Raw genomic sequence first — 19919 nt, 5'->3', positions numbered from 1 at the left:
TATTTTTTTCATAGTGCATCCGATTTGCACTAAGTACATATTTTATATTTTGAATCCAATCCAATCTGCATAATAACTAAAATTCAATCTAATCTAATTTGCAAAAGTATAAATTTGATTAGGTACATAAAATTACACCCTACCCCCACCCGATTACCCATTAAGGCGGGTAATCTCACCCCATTTAGAGTGGGTATCTGTGGGTGCCCGTTCCCGCGGGTCGAATTTCCATCACTACCTATAAATGATGACTAGTATGGTTATCATACAGATAAGGACCCGAATGGCATTGCAACTTTAAAGTTAGATATGAGCAAATCTTTTGATCGTGTGGAATGGAGTTTTCTCAAAATAGTTATGAGAAAAATGGAGTTTGATGAAAATTGAAATTCATTAATTTTGGCTTACTTGACAACAAATAGTTTCTCTTTTCTTTTGAAAGATTATTGGTTCTTTGCTTCCCACAAGGGGTCTTCGTCAAAGCTGCCATCTCTCTCCTTATTTGTTCTTTATTTACTTTGAGGGGTTCTCACGGCTTCTCCAACATGAGGAGCATGCTGGAAACCTGAATGGTTTACGGTTTATCTATTACTAGATGGGTTGCTTCGATTTCTCACTTGTTCTTTGCAAGTGACAACCTTCTATTCTGTCAAACAAATGAAAACTCGTCTTGCCATTAAGACGGTGGTAGATACTTACCATTGTGCTTCAGGTCAAGTTCTCAATCCTAATAAATTTATTATGTCTTTCGCACCCAACACAACTTAAGCGACACCAATATTCTTCCATAGACAGCTTGCAATGCCAATATGTGAGTATCATGAGACGTACCTTGGTTTGTCATCTACTCCGAAAGGTTTAAAAATAAAATTTTTATTGGGATCAAAGAAAGGATTTGGTGTCTTATGCATACTTGGAGTTAGAAGATGCAGGGGGTAAGAAAGTGCTTTTAAAAGTTATGGTGCAATCTATTCATATACCATGAGTTGCTTCCAATTTCCTGCGACATTTTGTAAACAACTTGAATCCATGATATCTAATTTTTTGTGGGGATCCAATGAAATTGGAACTAAGATACACTGGCGCAAATAGAATTTACTTTGTAAAACCAAAGCTTCAAGTGGTATGGAATTTTGATCTTTTGTGCATTTTAATCAAGCTTTATTGGCAAAGCAAGCTTGGAGAATATTGTAAAATTTGAACTCTCTTCTTAGCAAGTTGGGCACTCTCCATCTATGACTTGGAAAGGGATTATGTGGGGTCGTGAGTTGTTGAAAATTGGTTCAAAGTGGAAAATTGGGGAAGGGAGATCAGTTAGGTGTGGTTTCGATCCATGAATTTTGGGCCACACTTCTTTCCTCCCACTTTGTTATGTTGGGCTTGTTAATGGTGTGGCAACAAATTTGATTGTAGAGGAGTGTTGATGGAATATTTCTCTGTTGCAACAATTTTTTTCCCATTGAATGTGGAAAGGATTCTGACTTTGCCTTTGAGTTTCTTTCTCAATATGGATATTCTTAATTATCATCATCACACAACTCGAGTCACTACACAGTTAAATCAGGCTCTCGCTTGGCTGATTCTATTGCGGATGTTGAAATCTCATCTACTTCATCTTCATCTTCATCATGGTGGAACTATTTCTAGTCTCTCAATTTGCCAAAAAAAAAACCTAAAACTTTTGTTTGGCGTATTGTTCATGATGCTCTGCCCATGGCTACAAATCTAGTAAGAAGGAGGGTTATCACTTATGCAATATGCTCGGTCTATCATGTGGCTTGGGAGTCAATAGGACATGCCATATTTGGATGTAAGTATGCTCGTTCCGTTTGGCGTAGTTTTAGATTGGAATCATTCTAAACTATCTTGTTCATCTTTTTACTTTTTACACCAATGTTGAAATGGAACTCACCATATGTACTCTTTTGTGTATTTGGACTGAGATGAACTATGTAATACATGGAGGACATGCTAAGTCAGCTAGACAGCTTGCTGACTTTGCTGCAATTTATTTACAACATTCTAATTTTTCCGAACTCAAGTTCAATCTGCTGCTATTGCAACTCCGAATATTACTCCACCGTCAACATCTCAATTGTCGTGGCAGCCACCAAATCTGGGAGACTATAAATTGAATGTAGATGCTGCTTTAGATGCTAACAAGAATATAATTGGTATTGGTGTTATTATTCAAGATGCTCGTGGCTTTGTAATGGCTGCTCTTTCAAAGTCGACCACTGACAACTTTGAATCGAATGAGATGGGGGCTAAGGCCATCTTTCACAGTTGAATTTAGGTTCTCCAGTTGCAGTTGCCAATTGCACAAATAAAGACAGATGTGTTGGTGGTTTTGAATATGCTTTGAATGTACCTTCTTTTAAAATTTCATCTTTTCATGATTTAATTGTAGATATTTCTAGTCTTTTATTCTTTTTCTCTAGAGTTACTATTACTCATGTCAAACGTAGTACCAATATGGCTACTCAAGGCTTAGCTCCGTATGCTCTAGAGTTAGATAAAAATTGCGCCTCTTGGTTAGAGATTATTCCTCCGCCTATATACTCTACTATTATAAATGACACTACAAAATTTTTTACTTTTAGTTTTAGTCACAACAAAATTTGTGAAAAGTAAAAAAATTGCGATTAATTATAAAATATCATTCTTATGTTGTAACTAAAAGATCTGTGGCTAAAAGTATTAGTTACAAAAATTATAATTTGTTGTAACTAAATGTGTTTTTAGTCACAATATTTATTATAACTAAAACTAAATTAATGACAATCTGTAACAAAATATTATGTTTTAGTGACAAGTAATATTTTGTTGTGACTAAAAAGTTGTCACTAAAAATAACTATTTTTTTGTAGTGTGACTCACACTTTCAATTTATGATAGCATAATATTATCCCTAAAAAAAAAAAAATACATATTAACCCCATATAACATCAATTTTTTTTTAAGTAAGAATATAATTTCTCACCGAAAACTAATTCTCAATATATAACATCAATTTATTAAACAAACTATATAAAAGATATGATAACACACTCGAACTCAAAATGTAATTTTTTTTTGTTATGATTATATTATGTAAAATGTACATTTTATAAGTTGCCCGGTAAAAGAAAATTCCCTTGTAAAAAAGTCATATAAAGTAAATATATATACAATTTATTAATATGTATATATATATATATATAATATGTTGGTTTTTTATAGTCAAATGTAGTACATACATGATATGTACATACACGTTTCCTATTACAATATATATTTATAATATGTTACAATATAAGGATAATTAATATTTTTGGAATAAATTGTAGAAAAACCAGTTGTAATTTACGATATAACAATAGTAGATGTGATGTTATATTGTTTCATATTTGGGTGCATATTCTTTAAAAACCAAAATTAACTTAATTTAATTAATTAATTAACCTGTTTCCTCATAGTGAGAATTTTTACATATCTATCTATATATATATATACACGTCAGTTTCAGTAATAATATTTATACAATATATATAGCTATCTGGCTTTAATAATTTAGAGAAATTTACAGTTATATTAATTTATTTTTTACTTAGAAGACAACTTATCGAAACAGTCGAGAACATGATATTATTATCAAATAAAAACAAAATACTATATAGATTTTGTCTTTAAATATATAATATCATACATTAATAATTTAGTTAATTGTAATATAACCCAAAAACTATTAATTTCCTGAATTTGTCTTGCTGTTTATTTATTATTCTATTGTTATATATGTGTACATATTTTTTTTTTGTTACAAATAAATGAGAATATATATAATTATATATATATTTTTAACTCCTAAAATAAGTGATTAATGTCTTAAATTACATATTGTTATAACAAAAAATCCATTTCAATCATTATATATAGGGCTAAATATGCAATAATAATTTATTTGATTTTATTTTCTGAATAGAAAATATGTAATATATATTTCTTGGTACAAGTGAATTTTCCATACAATTAATAAATACATTTATATACAGATATGTATAAATACATACAATGTGTATAGACAAAAACAATAAACTGGAAAATTCTTCTAGGTGAAATATATATACAGACAAGCAATAAATTAAATTTTGGCTAAAACCAATGCATCCATATATGTTAAAAAAACATGGAATAAAAATCCATCAAAAATGGAAGAAAAAAAACCAAAATAAGAATCAATAATGATGATATATATACAAATAATATATTTTAAGTCACCAATTTTTTTTTTTCTTAACAAAGAATTAGGGTTGGCAATTTTTTCTTTATCTGTGCTTGATTATATATATATTTAATTTATCAATGAGAAATTACTAATAAATAAGGAAAATCAAAGCTTCAGATTGCATTTTCATTTTTCTTTTTTTATATATATAGTACTTAGTTCCTAGTTCATATTTCAAATATTTTTTCTTACCACATATATGAAATTTTTCTATGTCATATAAATTTGAGATTTTACATATATTAGTTTTAATTAATGTGATAAATATACAATATATACTATATGGTTTTAATTTAGAGAAAAATACAGCTATATACTAATTTATTTTCCACTCCCCATTCACTTTCAGAGTCATGATACTCATCATACCTTTAAAAGCACTCAAGAACAATATTTAATGTCAAATAAAAATAAAATACGTACTATCTAAATATTCTCTGAACTATACACATACATACATTAATTTAATTAATTAATAAGAATTAAACTATAAATTGTCTAAATTTTTCTTGTTATTATCTATATATATTCTGTTATAAATAAATGACTAGATATATATATGCATGCACAGCTATTTTTAACTCCCAAATAAGTGATTGATTTCTTAAGTTACACCAATTTATTTATATGGTATATATATATTATATTGTAACAAAAAATTAATTAATTTATTTCAATCATTATAGGAAAGGATTGGTAATAATATCATTTCTCAAAACAATTTTATCTTAGCTATTATCTTTATAAATGGACATATACAATGTTGGTACAAAACATGTGAACTGGAAAATTTCTGTAACTGAATATACAAACCAATATGGTAGCAATAAATTTTTGACTATAATTATTTTCTTTCATATATGTTAAAATAAAAATAAAAAAAAATAAAAAATCCATCAAAAAGTGGAAAGGAAAATGACCAAATGGGAATCTGTCAAAAATCCAAACCTAGTAAGTAGTAACTACACAAAATAAATACATATTTATCAAAACAATATTACAATAATAATAATAATAAAAATAAATAAATAAATTGAAGCACAAAACCCTTCCTAAATAATTCCTATAAATACCACCCTATACCATATCATATCTCCACACACAAATAATCATAAGAGCCTCTATAGTAATATACATTGTTATTATTAATTAATTATATCATTCCTTTTTTCTCATTTTTCTTCTTTGGTTTCAGCCATTGCTATGGAGATGAACAACAATAACATCAACAACAACAATGAAAACAATGATGCAAATAGGAGGATTAGTAGAGGAAGGCAAAAGGTGGCTATGGTGAAGATGGACAATGAGAGCAATCTCCAAGTAACCTTCTCAAAACGCCGTTCAGGGCTTTTCAAGAAGGCGAGTGAGCTTTGCACCCTTTGTGGGGTCGAGTTAGCCCTAATAGTCTTCTCTCCCGGAAGGAAGGTTTTCTCATTTGGACATCCAAGTGTCGAATTGGTGGTGGATCGATTTCTAAACCCTCAAAACTACCGTACAACATCTGAAGCAACAAACTCAGGGACACTGCAGCTCATTGAGGCTCACAGGAATGCGAATGTCCGCGAGCTCAACCAACAACTGACTCATGTCTCGGGCCAGTTAGATGTTGAGAGGAAGCATGGTTCTGAGTTGAAGAAGGAACGCAAGGCGCGAGTTCCCACCCATTGGTGGGAAATTCCAACTGAGGCTTTGAATGATATGAGGCATTTGGAACAACTCAAATCCGCTATGGAGTTGTTGAGAAGGGCTACTACACAACAAGCTGATCGAATCTTGATTCAGACTACTGCTAATTCTAATGCAAACTCGCTCTTACCACCTAATTTTAATAGCATGAATGTTAACACACCATCATTTTATGGTGCTGTGACTGGAGGTGGTAATAGTAATGGTAATAAATCTGGATCTGGATCAGGAGTATCCAATATGCTCCCCCAACAGCAACAACCTAATAATAACTATCATTGTTGTAACAATAAAAACAAAAACATCATCATCAACAACAACAATGATAGTCATAACCATAACAATGATGTTGTTGCTAATATTTCTTCTCTTAGTGCAACACATTTGATGCAGGCAGCTATGAATGGTGGTGGTGTTGGTAGTGTCAAACATGTCAATATGGCTCATAATCTTCATCAAGCTGGAAGAACCATCAATATGCCTCCTCCCAATACTATTCAACTTAAATCTTCTCCTACCAATAGTGATGGTGGTAACAACAATATTAATAATCATAACAATCATATCAACCATTTCAATTTCTCTCCTATGCCTCCACAAATGAAGCCAAACACTACTAGTTTCAACCATTTCAATCACCATATGCAGCCAAAATCTTCACCATCATCAACTCCTACTAATAATATTCATCATCATGAGTTGCCTATGTTGCCTCAATCTTTGCCACAATCTTCACAATTGGTTTTCCAAAACCCAATCAACAATTCTCAAGCAATGATGAATAGTCATATGTTCATGATCAACAACAACAATGGTACTAATGTTGGATATGGTGGTCACCATGGATTTTTCAATTAATTAATAATGTCTTTAATTTCAAGTATACCAGCCACTCACACAAACCCTACCTCATATATTTGGTGTCTTTATTAATTTTGTTTCATGTTGTTTAGAAGGTGTCATTATTATTATTATTATTATTATTAATTTCTTTTGGTCTTTATTTTTTTGTTGTACTTGATTATGTTTTTTTAGTGTTATTTGTAAGAAGAGATTGGGGGTTTTAATAGTTATGAGAAAAGTGGTTTTGGTGGATTATTACATGTAAATAATATTATTTCAGATAATTTATATTTTATATAAATTAAAAATTGCATTTTCTATTAAGAAACCGACATATATATTAATATTTAACATATAATTAATCAAAATTAATATAATATCACAGTCTAATGTTTTTAAAGTAATTAGTGATCACAGCTTGCACATCTAATTAATTGCTTGCTTTCTAGATTTATATGTATATTAAGAAAACAAATTAATTAATTTTTAAATAGAATATTATTAATATCCTTAATAATATTAATTCTGTATTGTATAAAATTGCAGTTAAATTATAAAAAAGTTAGAGCCAATCTTTCTTAAATAGATTATTATACATACATACAAAGATGTTGCAGCTATATATTTTCCAGTTTTAAACTTTCCTTTTGCTAAATTAATAATTTTTTTATTTTATTTTTTGTGTTGGAATACATATTACAAATAATAAGTTGGGTACCAAATAATACCAATAAATTAAAATTCATTTTAATTAATATAATATTAATATATAATAGTATTTAATTAAATCGATCTTTGTTCGTAATCTTATTATTTAGTTTTTTAATTAGACAATTAATTAATTAATAAAACACAGTAATAACTATCACTAATCCATTTCATTGTTCTCGATCAAGCTAGTAAGTCTATGTTATCGTATCAAACCTCTCTTGTAACTTGTAAGTAATAATAGCATTTATATATTTATGGGGTTGGCATTGAGTATATATATCAAGTTATGATCAAAATTTATCTATCTGTATATATAAATAGATTTTGATAATGATCTATCAGTTATATAATAATTAGATACAAAGATTAAGATTATTATTATCATCAATCTCTCTATAAATATGTATAAATAAATGTATATATATTTTGATGAACAATATATATAGATTAAGATTACTATCATTATATGTATAAATATACAAATTTATTATTTAAATAATTAAAATCATGAATAGCATTTTATTAAATTTGTAAATAAGGGTGCGTTATTCCGTAAAATTTTTGTTTTTGAACTTTTTAAACAACAAAAATGAAAATACAATTTTTTTTTTTCAAAAAATGAAAATGTGTTTGATAACTACTCCTTTTTTTAATTATTATTTTTAATGCAAAAAATAAAAACATGTTTCGTAACTTTTATTTTTGTTTGGGGTCGAATATCCAAGGTTCGGGTTCTACTGCAAGTCGATCTTCGAGTCTGAAGTTTGGGCTAGGGGACAGAGTCCAGAGTGGGTTGGGGCTAAGGTAATTAGGGGGTTGGTCCGGGTTAGGGCCGAGGTATGGGGGCCCGAGTTAGGGTTGAGAAGAGGTATGAGGATTGTGTTAGGGGCAAGGGTTTGTGCTCCAGGTTGGGTCAAGGTCCCATTGTGGGTGTGGATATGGGTGGGTGCGACTCAGACTAGGGGTGTTCGTTGGATCACATTCAATGGATTTGGACTCAACTGATCCAATCCAATTATTTATTGAATATTGAATTTTGTCGTCCGACCAAATCCAATCGAATTGAGTCATCTGATCCGATTCGATCCAATGGATGTATTGGATTGGATCGGTTTCAACCATTGAATGCATTGACTGGTTTTTTATTGGATTGGATTGGATCCATCCAATTTATATTAGCTACCATTTAAGTTAATTTCCTTAAAAAAATACATATAAAAAAATATAATTTAAAACTTTATAATCCAACATACATAATAAATATTAGTTTAATCCAACCTAATTCTCATGATCTCATGATAATAAAACCGCTAAAAAGTAAAATTTATTATACGCATTGACAATTTTATTAGCATTTTAAAAGATAAAAATTAATATTTTAGATCTAAGTTTTTTTTTTCTTTAATCTATGTGTTAAATGTATATTGAATCAATTAATATATATTTTTAAATAAAATATATTAAATATATAAAATTATAAATGTATTTAAAAATATATAAATATAATTGGATGACCATTAGATGATAATTGGATCGGTTTGTTCGGTTATCCATTGGATCGGATGTCCCATCCAAATACCAATCCGATTGGATTTTCAAAATTTACATCTAATCTGATCCAATTATGATTGGATATCCGATTCTACTTGATCAGTTGGAATTAAATCGGTCGGTTGTAAATGAATTGAATGACTTTCTGCACACCCCTAAGTGCGAGTATGGGGTCAAAGTCAAAGTCTGGATCTAGTGTACAAAACACCTCAAAATAAAGTAAATATTGATGAAATAAAGTAATAAATATAATATGATTAAAAAATATATTTAAATTAATTTATTTTTATTTTCAAAATTTAATTTTGATTTTAAAAATTAAAAAAATAAAAATATTCTACATTTCTAATTAAAAAATAAAAACTGTTTAAACGCATTCGTTTAAATTTCCAACTTTATATTTTGATAATATAATTTGTTAAGATTTTGTTGCAATTAGATACCAATAGTTAAATTTACATAATAAATGTTGATATATCTGTGGGAAATTTATAATTAAAGTATAGAATTAAATCAACTAAAACTTAAACAACAAATAATTAGTAATGTTAAGGTTGAAAATTCACATACGATAATCAAAGATTAAAACATAGATGAATAGAGTATTGAAATCAGAAACGATAAAAGAATAAAATAATACAATCAACACTAAGATATATACTGTAGGGTTCAAGTCTTATAGATTGATATAATCTATGACTCTACTCCAGTTCTAGAATACCACCGAAATCCTCTTTATTGATGGAACAAAAACATGGTGTTGGGATTTAAAAAAAGTAATTAATGGATAATGTATATTAGAGAATATATGAAATACAATTATAAGATAAATAATACATTAATTATAATATATCCCTAAAAAAATACATTAATTATAAGATTATAATTAACAAATATCTAAAAATTCTTTATCCATATGGAGAAGGTATAATCTTGTAAGGACGTATAAGAGAATTAAGATTATACGATATGAATAAAATAAGTCAGTACTGTATTAAAGTAAATGAAATCTTTAATATGGAACTGCTAAGTACGATTTACTATACACTATACTTTTAGTGTGTGTGATTTTGATTTGGATCACGATTCACATCATGGATAGACATGTAATGAAGGTGTTGTGTATAATTCAATTATACATGACTGGACCGATATGTAATAAATATATTTCATTAACGTGTCGTTTACCATGAAAGAGTTATTCATATCACAACGATAATTATTAGTAGATTAGCCTGAATCTTGAGTATACATGAACTTCTGTTTGTGTTCATTGAGTTCTTTGATTCACTTGTTAAAGTTTCTCAAAGAAGATGATTCTTACAACTTCTGTTTTGGGAGCTTAATAACATGAGTGGTTGGGAACATGTTATATACAATAGTAGAATTCAAGTTTTCTTAACAGATCGAATATTAATTTTCTTATAGTGTTAATTTTGAGAGTGCTAACAGTTGGATCTAAATCTATAATAAGTTATATATTAATTATTCACATTGGATTAAAGGTACACAAGGAGTCAAGAGATAATTAGAAGGGTAAAACTGTAATTTTGACCAACTCTAATTATAAACTAATAATTAGAGGGTGAACTACTTATATTAATTATATCAATGGACTACAAGTATGAATTCTGTAAATATAATTTTATATTGTCAAAGAGTGCTGTTGACCGAGGTTTTCGGCAACTCGTAAAGTATGATTATAATGATGAGCTGTAAGAAAGCGAGATGAAGACTTTTTACGTGGTTGGGGCGTTAATGAGCCTTAGTCCACGAGCCACTGCTATTAATGGATATCTTTAATACAGATTTTACACTTGGGAGAATGTTTCTCTCTTTAATACAAAGAATGTTCTTGGTGAGTTTTTTCTCTTTTTGCTCTTGAGCAACCAAGATTCTCCGACCCCATTAAATGAGCTTTGAGGGGGTATTTATAGTGTTTTGGTGGGGTAATCCCTAGAATTGTTCTTACATATGTGTCTGTAAGTATCCATAAAGTTGGGCATTTCCGATGAATATACCATGGGTGATGCATGGTCAAATCCCTAGGTGCTGTAGGGTTTTTATGGAGAATGTCCTTTTTGTCTTATGATTGACGTGACTCTTCGGCAGTAAGAGCCGTCGCTAGACTTAAATGATCATTACCGTGTGGCCGTCGTTTGGGGGTTGTGCCGTCAGACTTTATTGCGTGTTACAGTCCCAACACGCTTCCTCCCATGCAGCATTAAATGCGACTTGATTTCTCGGGAGAGACCTGACACATCCCGGAGTGCCTTCAAGCTATGCTCGCTTCCGGGAGTGCCTTGTACTCCGGGTACATCTTCCGGGACCCATGCGAATAATGCTCCCTGGTGTCATACAAAGACTTAGCAGTTCTTCTTAAGTAATTTGATCCACGTGTCCCCTCTTGACTGGTCCACGTATATTGGGCAATTCTATATTTATAGTGGAGTAATAATAAAATTAATAAACCAGGTTATTCTATTAATGAGATCGATAATAATTATGTGTTTATTAGAGCTTCAAGATATAAGTTCATGGTCTCTGAGTCACCTCTATACAATACTGTATAGGGGAAGGTTTTATTTGATGAGTAAATTTGAGTGAGAATTAATTTCTATGAGAAATAAATTTTTAAGGGCAAAAAAGTAATTTATGAAATTATTATTTTGAATAATTATGACAATTATGAATTGTATAATTAATAATATTTAACTACTTAGTTTTATTAGATAAAATTATATTAATTAGTTAAATATAATATTATTCTTAAATAATATTAAAATGGATAAATATATTATTTTAGAGAAAGTAATATTTATTTTAATTCTTGTGAAATAAGAGATTAATGAGAATTAATAAATTATTATTTATTGATAGAATAAATAATAAATTTTATTTATGACAAAATTGAAATTAAATTCAATTTTGGACCTTAAAATATATATGGCCCACACGTGTAGGATGACATATAAAGGCCCATGTTAACTTTTTTTAATTATTTTATTAGTTAAAATAAATCAAATGAAATTAATTAATTATCTTTTAATTATTAAATTAAATATATTATTGGATAATTTATTTAATTCAAAAGATATTAAATATTTTCTTTTTATTTTAAGGGATTACTTAAAAGGATTTATGTATAACATTATATATATATATAATATTAGAATAAACCAACAACCTAAAATAGAAGAGAGCATAACAAGCAGAGAAATTAGGAATTGAATTATTCACTCCCTCTCTCTCTCTCTCTCTCTCCTAGTCTCACACGCCCACACGCTATCAAGTGTGGTATGAGATTGTGATCAACCATATCTCAGTTATACTGTAATACATAAATTGTTCATCATAAATAATCTAATAGTCCACTCTAATCTTGAGTGTTGATGTTGGCTTGGTAGATTGCAGTGTGAATTCTTCAGCAAAGTGTTTGGATTGGATGATCTTAATTATACTAAAAGTTAGCAAGGATTCTATGATAGGCACAAGAAGTATTGTCTTTCTATCTATTATATAGTCTAAATATTTAATCTATATATATTATGTTAAGATCCTTGATATAATAGTTCATATTAGACATATATATTATTTTTCTCGAATCCGTTTATGCTTTTTTAACTTTGATATGGATCATAAGAACCAACAGTTGATTTCAAGAGCTATCTTCATAATTATATAGATTAAATATTATTTTAGGTATATATGTATATATATATATATACTAGTTAGAAGTTACGTGCCGAGGCACGTAAATATTAGTCTTATTTAGAGTTTAGTTCTTTGTTGTTTTGTTTAAATTGTATCTAAATGTATGATCATGTGAATGATTTGTTTTATTAAAGTAATATGTGTGCTATCATATTTGATTAGTAAAATATAATTGGGTATATTTAAGTCATAACAAAATAATACTTATTATTTACTTATAGAGAATTTAGAGGAACAAGATATAAGTTTTGCAAAATTTAAAACAAACATTATGTAACTAAAATTAAAGAAAATATTCGATCTTAAAATAGAAGAAAAAATTATTAAAAAAGTCTTAATATATGGAATATTATTTGAAAAACTAAAAAGAGTATAGTGAAACTTATCCCTACTCTTCCATTGGTTCAGCTGCTTGAATGGTATATTGATTGTACTTTGAACTCATAGTAAAATGCTTATCTTCTGCACTAATTCCCTTATCTTCATTCTTTCTTTTCCATTCGAGTATACTTTATTACTTGCCTCATTGTATTTCTTACCAGACAGAGATTCCCTTCTATGAAAGCACCCGATGCCAATATAGCAAGGCCCTCGAGTCAAATCCTCGAAGATCAACCTTGGGATCATCATATACATGCATTGGTTTGGTCTTATCAAATCAAATTAAAGAAAATGGTGCTCAAAAATCTCTGGCTATGGGCAAATTTACCTCCATTATAAGTCTCAAGCTGAATCGTAGAATATCATTCTCTGTGAGATTCTCAAAATTCTTGTTGAACCGAACATATGCAATCTCATGACCCTTTTCTTTATCCAAAAAGAAGTACATTGCATCTCTCACTGATTCTAAGTAGTTCGAATACATGTCACAGTCCACGTTGAGAATTATCAGAGCATTGCTGATTTGGGCCGATACTCTTATCTAGTAGGACACAAAAAGATTAGTGCATGTTTGGCATCATAACTAAAAAACTGTTTTTTATTTTTAAAAACAGAAAACTATTTTTTGAAAACAATTTGGTTTGTTTGGCATTGTTTTTTAAAAACAGTTTTCAGAAAACAAAGTTACAAAAAACAAGAATTTTGAAAACAACAAAATGTTATTTTCTGTTTTAAAAACCAATTCACTTTTGGTCAATATTGTTTTTAAAAAACACTAATCAAACATGACTTATTTTTAAAAACTTCAAAAACTATTTTTTGTTCTCATTTCTAAAAATAATTTTTTGAAAACAAAAAACAGAAAACAATACCAAACATGCTCTTAGCTTTTAAGTTTTCTTTCTTAGATAGCTATAAAAAAAGTATTCAGCCAAAGAAAAGCTTAAAACCGGTTGAGTTCATCGCCCCTACTTTGAAGTTGTGGTGGTATTGGGGTCTCTTTTCACGTGCCAAATATACCAAAGTTGGCAAAGCATGCCCATCAATGTCCACAGCCTTGGGATCTCTTCCATGTTCCATCGATAATAATATGTACAAAGCATATATGCATGGGAAAGGAATGAGCATTCTTACATACATAATATAGTTACTTGTTATTTAACCTTAATCATAGATGGTTACTTTTACAGGATTTAATGATCAAGATCCTAATTTCTACTTTTAGTAAGTAGAGCATTAATACCATCAGAATTATAATGGTAGTAGGATATTAATTAATATGTATGAATAGGTAAATGGTAATGCCTTGAAACCGAGTCCCACTCAAGAAACCCCTTGTGTGTTCTTCGTAACATTTCTGAAATTTTGCCAACTTTTGTAGCACTTTTAATTCTTGTCTTCATGTCTTCATATAATCTCTATAAAAATGAAAAAAATACATGATTTTTTTTCACATATAACCTAATTAATCTTCAAATAAAAATATAACTACTCGCTGTTTTGATTAGGTATCTCTGTTTTGTTTTGATTTGATATTAAGACAAAAGGCATCTCTGTTTTAATTAGTGTGCATATTAGATTTATTATAATATGTCTCAGAGAGAACTATAACTTGACTCTAAAAATACATGAGAATTTAAAAAGCCATATATCTTTTAAAACATAAAAAAAAATGGTACAAAGATTAACAAATTGAAATTTCAATAAAAATAATTAAAGGCAATGAAAATTGCACAACATAGAATAGTATAATGCAAACCCATAAAACCACTATGTAGAAGAGGAGAGTTGCTTCACATATAAATATAATATACCTTGATGGAGGTCCATTGACCATGATGATCATCGAGTGGTTGAGAAGCTTCATTGTTGGTCAAATAAGCCTCAAGAGATCTGGGTTCTATTTTGAACTTGTTACAGAAAGGAAGCCATTTCTTTGAGAATTCAGAGGCCTCTAACAGAGCATAAAATGTCAACTCCGAAGCACCATCGTCAGAAAGGTACACGCTAAGCTTGTGTGGAGGGTAGTCATAAGCCATCACTGACAACACCTTGTTCACCACCATCAACGGTGGCTCTGCTTTTGGGTCATTTGTGCACACAAATATGTCCACCCCGGCAAATCCTTCTCCCCATACCGTTTATTTAATTACAAATTATATATTACTATTAGAATATATACTATACATACATGATAGAGATATGGATAATAATATGCTGACTTGTGAATTAGCCTGTCTTTGAAAGTGTGACGATATACGGGATTCCATCGAACCACAAGTGTGACAAGCCAATAAAGAGTGAACCAAAGCTCAGACAGAAACAATCCAATCCAAACCAATAAGATGACTACTGCATCTTCTTCTTCTTTGGTTGGGAATGGCATATACCTTAATGTGTACACAAAAATAAAGAATATCCCCACTAACATCATTCCTTTAAATCAAATACCATGACATGTTTCTTTATGCAAATATGTTAAACTACAAAGATACACTAAACATAACAAACAAGAACTAAATTTTATCATCACTATCATTATACATAAAATCTATCCAAAAAGCATGTCTACGACCAAAAAGATTTCTTTTTGGAAGAAACAAATCAAAAGGAAAGTTAATGTCAGTCATTGACATCAACACAATATCAAGTGTATCTTTAGGGAGTTGAAACTTCACTCCACTTCACCTGAAGAAGATGTCAAAAAAAATGTTTAGTGTATAAAATGAATAAGAATAAAATGCAGTAAAATGATTAGAAATAACTATTCTCAATTATTAGAAAAATCAGTAAAATTACACAATTAAATAAAAAATAAAAAAGAAAGAAATTGAACATGGTAAAAATAATATCTAATCTATGTAGATTATAGAGAAAGAAAAAGCATAGAAACAATAAGTTATATAGTAAAGTAATAGTATTCTATATACATTACAACCAAGCAACATGTTATTATGTCAAAGCTTAGAGGAAGGCATACTATTTACTCTAATTAAAAATACCAACATATAGTGAGAGAGCTTTGAATCTCAATATATATAGAAAACAAACAACAATTATATTAAATAATTAATGACATACCTCAATAGCTAAAGAGAGATCCCCTTTCTTCTAATTTTATCACCTTGCAACTTCATCTGTGAAATTGTATTAACCCTCTTTCCTTTCCCTCTATTTTTTCCAGTGGATAGATATGATATATATTCCGACCATAATCTAAATTCACATATGAGTACTCTATTAAAAAATTACCTTATTGATAAGCATTATTCAGTAATCTTTCAAAAGGAAAAATCAGTTCAATGTACCTTTGAGAACCATTTGTAAAACCTTGAAATTACAATTTTCAATTAAAATTGAAGGTTCAAACTCACGTGGCCAAGAACTTGTGTTGATACATTTCAGTACTATAAATGAGGCTGTAAAATAAAAACTTGTGGAAACTTTTCCAAGAGCATCCCTCTGACCGTCAGTACCGATGTGACCAGAAAATGATGCACCCAATAAGAAATGTTGATCTTCACAATAACAAAAGTACAACAAAGTATAAAATTTTTGATAACAAATACAAAGATTTAATATTATAGTATTCGTATAATTTCAAAATAGTTATGGTAAATCAAATAGACCTTTCCTTTTACGATTCCTGTAATGTCCACATACAGGCCTAGAAAAAAATGAGGAACACCTAATGAAATACCAACTTCAAGAATTTCATCTTTTGTGATAGGAAATTCCCTCAATTTTCTTAGCATGAACCTCTTCAAAAAAATCTATTGAGTAACAATAATAATTTAAAAGAAGAAGATAACCTGCAAGAAAATGGTGCCTTCTTTTTCTGGAGCTTTGACCTGAGAGCCAATATTGTCATAGAAGAGAAATGAAATGGGAATCCTAGCACCCCATTTGTCCCAATGAGACCATGTCGCCCAGAATTTGGGGTCATGATGCTGGGATTGGCTTTGATAATACGAGTGGGTTCATGGGCACACCAATGAATCGGATTGGGATTTAAGGTGTGGAGAAAGGAATTACAATTGATTGGGAGTGGGAGTGGGAGTGAGAGATCTTGGTTAGGTTAGGGCTTTTAAAACTAATCGTAAGGTCACAGAGAATGGAAGATGCGATCATTGTTGCAGTCGTTCTCTGATTTTGATTTCTTCAAATGTTGAGATTGGCTTTGATAATACGAGTGGCTTCATGGGCACACCAATGAATCGGATTTGGATTTCAGGTGTGGAGAAAGGGATTACAATTGATTGGGAGTGGGAGTGAGAGATCTTGGTTAGGTTAGGGCTTTTAAAACTAATCGTAAGGTCACAGAGAATGGAAGATGCGATAATTGTTGCAGTCGTTCTCCGATTTTGATTTCTTCAAAAGAAGAGAGGATCGATCGATTGCGATTTTGAGACGTTCTTTGAATTCGTGAGGCCATTGTTAATAATCGATAGATCGATTCCTGAGACATTCTGTTTAAGGTTTTTTTTTTCCTTTTTTTTAGTTTTGTTTAGATAAGAAGAATAGGTTAACGGCGTTACTTAAAACGTTAAAAGGAAAAAAAAAATATTCCGTTAAACCAAGAGTTGACGTTAAACCAAGAATTGCCGTTAGATAGGCACTTTTAATATATAAAGATATATGTTGATATATTGTGAATGGATGTGTTCAAATTTATGCATGAATATGAATCTTTAATTATAATGTAAAAATTGAGTTAGGAATTTTTATAGTTTTTTATTAGAAAAATGGTACACCATAATTATGGTATAAGTTTTTGTTGTCATTTATTATTAAATTTTATTTGTAAATTTTGTCAAATTATGTAATTTTGTCAAATTATGGTATAAGTTTTTGTTGTCATTGATGAGTGAGCTTGTATTTTATTTTTCACGTAAGCATGCATGTCATGCATAGCCATGCACGGCTAGAACACGTGAAAGAGAGAAGGACAACCTAATTGGGTTCGGGTTGCACGGACAACCACGAAGGGATCCGACTGGTCCTATGACTACATCACGGTGGTCGACCAACCATATAGGGCCATTGGTCAACGTCAACGATGGGGGAGGAGGAGGACAACCGATCCCGAACCGTGAGGCTCCGTCGAGCTTCAAACCGGGTCGTCTTGACCCGTTAGGTTCGTCTGGAGCTTGCTCGAGCTGGTACCGGCCCTGGTGGCTTTCCAGTCACCGGCCGACCAGCTCCTACCCTCTCCTACCTCCGTCGACTCCGACCAGCCCCCACGACCACATATGGAAGACCCTCATTGTATATATATGTATGCGTGCGTGTGTACATATATATACTTTTTATTTTATTTCAATAATATAATTATTAATTTAAAAATTAAAAATATGAGATATGTAGAATTTTATTACTATCAAACGACTTGTTTGAAGAAAAGATTAACAAATTTATGAAAATAGTGAGCTTATCTGCATCAAATTGAAGTTTTTGGGAACTGATGCTGTAATTTTTCCTAAATTCCTTAAAGAGAGTACTATCCTCAACCTCCTATTACAATCTTCGTGTCTGAAAATATATGTTGAAATATGTTTTTCAAAGACGGTACTTGTTATGCTTATAACATCATTTTTGTAATTTTTTAAAAAGTTTAAAATAATTTACAGTATTTAAAAATATGTGAAGTTTTTTGAACACGCAGTAAATTAGAATATCATAAACTTTGTTTTTGGTAATGTAAATTATTCAAAAATTTATAAAGATGATACTGTAATTATAACCAATACTACTATGAAAAAAAATATTTTGATATATAATTTAAGATGTAAAAATTGAATTATAATAAAAAAATTTATAATTCAAACTCATCTTTCCCTAAAATTTGTTCAAGGTCATATCATATTATGGACTTGTTTTTGACCTTATTAGGTTCTTGGGCTCTAGTACGGTCTGAGCCCATGAAAGCTCCATAACGATCTTTAGTCATAGCCCACTAAGGCCCTATGGACTTTTATCCTAACCTTACACCCTAAACTTTCTTGTGAATGGGAAACTTACAAAAATACTGGAATTTTGGTTAACTTTTACAAAAATACTGTCATACGGAAATTTTTTCAAAAATACTGTGTTTTTATAAAACACCAGTAAAACACAAATCAGAACAACTCAAAACAACAGTAGAATACTAGTAAAAAACCACTAGAACACAAGTGAAAACTTAACACAGTATACTGCAGTATGAAACTTATAAAAAAAATACAGTAAAAAAGTAAAAAATTCCACCTGACAGTATTTTTGTAAAAAAAATGGCAAAAGTTAGTATACCATGTAAATTTCCCTTTTGAATTGAAACATAGAGGCCAATGTCTAAACGTTATTTTTAGAAAATTAATTAAAATCTATCCAAAGAAAAAAATAACTGATAAGAAAATATCAAAATTAATATAAAAATCTAGTCACAATAATTAAAGACTAAAACAGATTGATTAGTATTGGAATTGAAAAAAAAAAATATGATAATATATGATGGTAGCTGCATGCATGCAACTTTTAAGTATATATTTAGACGGTAGTTGCATTATTAATCTTACGTTTAATTAATATTAACAAAATATAATATAACATAATATGATATGCTTTTATAGTTTATGATATCGATCATGTTGTTTAATCTTTCTTCTTCGAGTTTCGCAACCATCAAAAATTAATATCATCTCATCGAAAATTATATTTATTACTAGCTAGCTATATAGGCATGCATGCACATAAAATATATATGTATTTTTAATTATCATTATTT

The 19919-nt window shown here is 29.7% G+C and overlaps 2 protein-coding genes across 2 annotated transcripts; one reads left to right on the top strand and one right to left on the bottom strand.

Annotated features, from left to right (window-relative positions):
- The first annotated feature begins 5255 nt into the window (after positions 1–5255).
- On the top strand, positions 5256–7290 carry LOC133039524 (agamous-like MADS-box protein AGL28). The gene has a single exon (XM_061118424.1). It carries the CDS (start codon positions 5471–5473, stop codon positions 6812–6814), a length of 1344 nt encoding a protein of 447 aa, XP_060974407.1. The 5' UTR covers positions 5256–5470; the 3' UTR covers positions 6815–7290.
- A 6883-nt stretch (positions 7291–14173) lies between these two features.
- Positions 14174–15289, bottom strand: LOC133038939 (cellulose synthase-like protein E6). The gene is made up of 2 exons (XM_061117631.1): positions 14971–15289; positions 14174–14574 (listed from the first exon to the last, which is right to left on the bottom strand). The coding sequence occupies exons 1-2, from the start codon at positions 15220–15222 to the stop codon at positions 14431–14433; spliced, it is 396 nt and encodes a 131-aa protein (XP_060973614.1). The 5' UTR covers positions 15223–15289; the 3' UTR covers positions 14174–14430.
- Positions 15290–19919: the final 4630 nt, after the last annotated feature.

This window comes from Cannabis sativa, chromosome 6 (assembly GCF_029168945.1).
Source record: "Cannabis sativa cultivar Pink pepper isolate KNU-18-1 chromosome 6, ASM2916894v1, whole genome shotgun sequence".
Taxonomy (NCBI): domain Eukaryota; kingdom Viridiplantae; phylum Streptophyta; class Magnoliopsida; order Rosales; family Cannabaceae; genus Cannabis; species Cannabis sativa.
This window is presented reverse-complemented; position numbering and strand designations above follow the sequence as displayed.

What these genes read in the sequence shown, in the direction of transcription:
- LOC133039524 (XM_061118424.1), top strand. Translation starts at nt 5,471, where the DNA reads ATGGAGATGAACAACAATAACATCAACAACAACAATGAAAACAATGAT.
- LOC133038939 (XM_061117631.1), bottom strand. Translation starts at nt 15,222, where the DNA reads ATGGTGGTGAACAAGGTGTTGTCAGTGATGGCTTATGACTACCCTCCA. An exon ending in GTCAATGGACCTCCATCAAG is followed by an intron (nt 14,575 to 14,970) that starts GTATATTATATT and finishes TCATTTTTATAG; the next exon opens with AGATTATATGAAGACATGAA.